Below are 6074 nucleotides of genomic sequence, written 5' to 3'. Positions count from 1 at the left end.
CACACACGTACGCGGATTCGCACACATATAGTACGCACACACACACAAGCAGAAATTTCGATGCATATATAGGGTATACACTGACACACACATATATATACATGTATACACACATGTATACACTGACACACACACACATTGATGCACTTATGCACACGCACCGAAACACACGTACGCACAGACACACTCTGACACAAATACACGCGCTCATGCGCACATACATCATGATACATGCACACTTAAAGTGCAGGCTTATAACTGCTTGCTTGTGGAGAAGGCTCCGGCCACACTCGCCCACAAATTCCTAGTACAGGCGTATATATCGTCATCACTTCGGATTTTTCCGCTGCCTTTGTCAGGGCTATATAGATGCCTTTAATATATGTCTCTAAATTTGTTTTAAATTTAAAAGCGAGCCTTCTGTTAAAAGTGTTATTTTGTCATACTGTTTGCCGACTCTCTCACACAATCTCTGAGAATATATTTTTCAGTAAACACTGTTTCAATACTGGACTAAAGACCTGCCTTTTATAAGGCATATCCAATGTAACAAAAAATGGAAAGTTGAGTACTCTGGATGTCTCGTATGAACAACTGTTAATAATTTATTATATAAAAAAACTAAATTATCACTAGAGGTTATGCTTTCAGAGCTACATGAACATCAAAAATTGTAAACATATGAGAAAAAGTGAAGATGGGTAGACATATGGCCTATAAAACTGAAGTGTTTCTTGAACATCTGGAAGACTATATATATATATCGTCTGCTAGTGGTGCGTCATATAGGAGAGGGAATTCCAGCAAGCAGAGGCTGAATGAGCAAAGAATTTAAGTTAGAAAATAGATGAACCACAGACTTGTATGATTATAGAAGTCTGTAACACAAACACATCCTGAGAGTGAATGATTACAAGAGAAGCACACAAGCATGTTGAATTTTTGTTTATACAGTAAATGCTTTATTAAAAATTGTAAAAATTGCAGTATATAAAGTTTAAAAATGCAGATTCTACTGAATCTTTTAAGTTTGACAAGATGCATGGTTTTGATGGTGATGAGATTACAGATGAAACTGCAGTTCATGCCAGTTACAACTGTGCATCTTTGAGCAAATTTTAATGACCAACAATAAAATGGTGCCAAAAACAGAAACTCATCAGGAAGTTTTTAAATAAACACAAGCCACCAAAAACTCTGGAAAAATAAAGCTGCAACATCTGAAATACTGAAACACCTCATCATTCAAAGGTTGTCACATAAGTTCTGTTTATTTTTATAACAAAAACAATAGGTATCTATAATTTTTTGAATGAATTTTACTCAGCAATATTGATGTCAACAGACAGAACATATGTTGGCAAATTTGTAAGCATTGTGAAACTGCAGCTATTTTAAGTGTAGATTAAATCTAATCAACAAGAATGGACATCTAAACTACATTTTAAAAATTAAAAAAAAAAGAAAGATAAATACATATAGCTCAAGCAGATAAAGAAATTGTAAGCACAGATCCTTGCTCGTATCTGGAAACAAATGGTAAATGCATCTTTTAATTTCAAGATCTCAATGAAATTCAGAGACAAAGGAGTGAAATGTTTGCTATGCAGAATAGAAGGATCACTTTCATTAATGTTGTCATGAAAATATAATGTTTTGTTACCGATGAATAAAAAATATTTGTCTGAATTCAGCAACAGCTGATGTAACTGGCATGTAACTTGTGTTTGTGGCTTGTCCAACTGTTGACTGATGTAATTTCTTAAGGACTTAATGTTAATAATCACTCAGCTTTTCATGCACAACCACTGAAGTAAAAATCAAAATTGCTGCTGTTTCATTTTAAAGAAATTGAAATGGCACAATAAGATTTAACTACTCTGTAGCCAGCATAATTCAGAGAAATGAAGAGTTTTTTATTCTCATTAAAAAAGTTCACATGAAGAATTCATTATGCAATCAATATTAAGGAGAGATTACTTACGGTACCAACAATAACAATATTATCAATATTATAATTTTGTTTTGTTTGTCCATGTGGATAAACACCACATATAAACAGCTTGGTAATAAAAGATTATGATAATTTACTAGAAGGTACAGATATATAAGTGATACAACATGTAAAAATTATGTCCAAGAAAATACACAAGCCTTCTTTAATATTATGTCAAAGAAACAAAGGTAACTGTGTAACTACCCTTCAAACTTCCCTCCCCTGACTAAATCAACAGGTAGAATACTGCTGCAGCTGAAGAAAAGGAAAAGGTGTAATTTACTCACATTTTATATTGTAACATTTGCATCACGAAAGGACAAAATACCTCTGCAGGGTGTATGGACATGTATGTATAATACTTTTGTTCAAATGCAGGTATCATGTGGTAATAATCATCAGGATTATTATCGTCAAGTTTTGTAACAAATCATTTCACTTAAACCAGTACAAGACTATATTGGCACTTTTTGATCAAACTCGATCATAATTAAAAAAACAAATAATATTTGCTAGCCACTGAACATATAAACCACAAGAAAATTCCTATTTTAGGCAATTTCAATGTTACATTCCTTTTATAATCCATGTATATCAGTCTGTAACATAAACAGTTTACAATGTAACCAGATGTTAAACAATAAATCTGGAGATGTCTCTGAAAACTTATCCTAAACAGTATTTATTGTAATGACCCCCCCAGTGCAGTAAGCTTTAATATTTTAATACAAGCATCAGAGTATAAGTGATCTTTGATATACTTTTATCTTAGTTTATGCTTAAGACACTAAAGAAAAGTGAAAGTATATTAATTACCTGCTTACTTGACAATTACAAAAGCATTTAAGCGAAAAAAGAAAAAGACCTCATGAGAACTCAGAGTTTCTGAAACACACCTAGCTGGCTCAACAAGGAAGAGAAAAAGCAGCATTTTAAGTATGAATTAAATACTGGGTACATAATGGTGGAAAATTATGCAAGTACACTCGGTGAATTGTAGAATTAGTGTTCATTTCAAATGCATTCCTTCAAGATTTAATAAACTATTAAATTTTGCCAGATATGGTGTTGATGAATCACAAGAACAGTATGTTGTTACTTTGATATTTATAATTTTTTACAATTCATTATCATGACAGGCATTGCTTAAAGGTCATTCAATGAATTCCTTCTGGAATTATGAAATGAGTTGAAATGTGTTAGAATGGAAGCTTGCAAAGTGTATACCATATGCACCGAACTGAAGCTAAGGCACTGCTGCAAAACATCAGACCATAGTCTAATAGACCATAGCTGCTGAATCCAAATCAAATAATATCACTAGATGTTAGCAATAGTTCTCAGCCTTTGCCAAAAAGCAAAGGATCCTAAAGCCTTGCTATGATATCAAATTGTTACATCACAGTTGTGTAGGAAATCAGCATGGCTTCAGTTTATTCACACCCTGGGCTTTCCCAGGTTTTACTCTGAATGGGCTGTGAATGTATTCAGGAGGTGTGTATCCTTCCTATGAGACTGTGATCTTGCAGGAGCCATTAACGTCTTCCAGCTGGTCACAGTTAAAGTTGACAATGAGTTCACGCTCACCAGTCTTCTGTGGCTTGATCTTGAAGGATGCTATGAATGTACCACTGGCTTGCACATCACTGAAATGTACAGACACTTTTCATTTCAATGGAAAAGAAATCATAACAGGAATGGAAAAGTTTAGGAAATTTACAACTGTTCCTAAAAATGGTGTTTTCTAACAGTACTTTGTATTAATGAATATTGTTCTCTAGTCAGTATACTCTGGTGTGCTCTAATACTTCGGGTAAACTTATTTTATGCACTGTGCATTCTCTAGTGAATTTCTATTGCATATCAAATTTCTAGCAATTTTAGTCTACCAGAAGCTCAAGTTCTTTAGGTGCTGCTAAAAGATTTAAACTACAGTGTGAGCTTCCATCATATTTAAATAAATAATCTTCATGTTTAAAAACTACATGTGAGAAAATAAAATGTCATGAATGCTAAGAAAATAATTTTTGAACATTTGCATGATTTTGCTTGTTTATAAATGTCATGCTGTCTTGTGCCCTTTAAAAAAAGAAGAAAATGTCTTTGTTACTAACATCTCAGTCTCCATTTTTTACCACAGAAGTTCAACACATAAACTCGTGTATTACCCAATGTTTTAATTCCAATCCCACTCACCCTTGTGGAATTCGCTGATTCTCAGTCAACCCTGGCCCCTCCACTTCCAGGTAACAGTGGGTGAGAGAGACCTTCAAAGGATTTGTGAAAGACACTTCCACAGCAATTTCTGTCCCCACAGTTCCTTTAGCTGGTGCCTGATTTGTCAAGAAAACAGTCAGTATACTTGCTGTGTGCTTTAGCACAAGCATAAATATGTTTGTAAGTCAACATTTGTTATAACTCAGTACAAACTGGTGCTAATCAGTGCCCAGGCTAGGACATTAAGAAGAACCCACATTGCAGAACAGAGAAATTAAAGCAATTAGGTGATGGGGGCGATAATTTATTTTAAGGTACAATTTGATCTGCATAGAAACACTTTCAATTCCATGGGGACCAGCTGCTTAGCAGGAATCTACAATACTGTGCCATAAATTAACCTCTTATGTACCTATCAGTTTTCTGTATCTCTCACTGACTTTTAACTAGAATTAATCAGTCAACACATCTTGCTTTTTAAGATTGGGAATTTTAGACAAGCACCTTGATGTTGATATGGGGCTTGCGAAGGCGAAGCTCAGTTCGGTTGACAAAACACTGCTTGGTCTCCCCGACCGTAGTCATGGCTGTTACACTGAACATGCAGCAGTCTTTGAGTTTCTTAAGATAGCCCTGTGGGTGGCAAGTCATCAGGATATCCTTGGCTTAAAAGAAAAAAGACAGCAGAAAAACATTGTCACTTGAATCTCTCTGTAAATTACACCTAAGCACAGAAAGGTAGAGAAGATTTTTCCATTTGTGTTCTCTACAAATTTTTGATACTGTAGAAAATGCCTGTAATTTCTGTCGCTGAATGTCTTATATGCAAAATAAACTTATTAAAATGATTTTGTCAGTGTAAATGCATGATCGAGAACACGTGACTGTTATAGACAACAGAAAAATGTGTTTCTATGTCTTATATCAATTAAAAACAAATTGTTGTTGTAACTATTGTCAAGAGTAGATCATTATTTTGCCCATCATACTGTAAATACTTTTCTGATGTTTTAACACTTTGTTAGCACAGGAATAGTACAAGAGATTTAAGTTACAGAAAAAATGGCTTCGATGCTCACTCTCTCCGGGCTGCAGCACGCAATGTTCAATATTTTCCTGCCCTACACGGTCATCTCTGTCCACAACACCAGTGTAGTACATAGTACTGATTGTCATGAGCCCATCCAATGTTCGCTGCTCTTTGCTAGTGTTGGTAGCTTGAAGCTTCACCATAACATCTTGGCCAACAAAGGTGTCCGTGTCAAAACTAACTTCAACCTTTACATCCTACAACAAAAATTAATACAAGTTAACTTTCCTTCCAAAAACATTGCTTAAGTCAACTGTTTTGATATAAGATGATCTAGGAGCATATGTGAATATGAACCATATGTGAATGTGAACCAACATAGATTGCTTTGTTAGTCTTCTGTAAAAGAAAAATGTTAGCTAAACTAATGGTAGCATTTTGATAGCACTAAAATGTTGCAAAGTTTTTTTGTAGGTGACAACCATTTCATCAAGTTGTTATAAATGTTTACTTAAACCTAAATCATCCATTTTAACATTCTCCTTGCAGTCTTATTCAGAGACAAAAGGAGGATTAACATATTTCCTTTTTAAGAGCATTCAACATCACTAAGCTTCTTTCAGAATCATTCTTTCTTAGAAAATAATAAAGATTACAGAAATGTGCAGCACTTTGACACAAGGAAAGCAAAATAATGCTATATTATCAATCATATCTAGATAATTAAAAAATGGTTTATTTACTAACCTCTGGTCCAGAGGTGTAGATGTTATGAAGCTTAGACCCAAGCAGATTGGCTCTTCTCACAGAAACACGCTCTTCGGCGCTTCC

General features: G+C 34.4%; 1 protein-coding gene across 4 annotated transcripts in view; it reads right to left on the bottom strand.

Moving 5' to 3' along the window:
- Positions 1 to 939: 939 nt before the first annotated feature.
- Positions 940 to 6074, bottom strand: part of LOC112576686 (hemocyte protein-glutamine gamma-glutamyltransferase-like) — a 32911-nt gene continuing 27776 nt past the window's right edge. For all 4 annotated transcript variants that reach the window (XM_025259320.1, XM_025259319.1, XM_025259322.1 and 1 more), the window contains 5 exons: positions 5991 to 6073; positions 5293 to 5500; positions 4718 to 4878; positions 4193 to 4329; positions 940 to 3642 (listed from right to left, as the gene is read on the bottom strand). In XM_025259320.1, coding sequence (XP_025115105.1) covers positions 3504 to 3642; positions 4193 to 4329; positions 4718 to 4878; positions 5293 to 5500; positions 5991 to 6073 — 728 coding nt within the window. In that variant the 3' untranslated portion in view covers positions 940 to 3503. The remainder of the gene's footprint in view (positions 3643 to 4192; positions 4330 to 4717; positions 4879 to 5292; positions 5501 to 5990; position 6074) is intronic.

The sequence above is a fragment of the Pomacea canaliculata genome, linkage group LG12 (assembly GCF_003073045.1).
Source record: "Pomacea canaliculata isolate SZHN2017 linkage group LG12, ASM307304v1, whole genome shotgun sequence".
NCBI lineage: Eukaryota > Metazoa > Mollusca > Gastropoda > Architaenioglossa > Ampullariidae > Pomacea > Pomacea canaliculata.
This window is presented reverse-complemented; position numbering and strand designations above follow the sequence as displayed.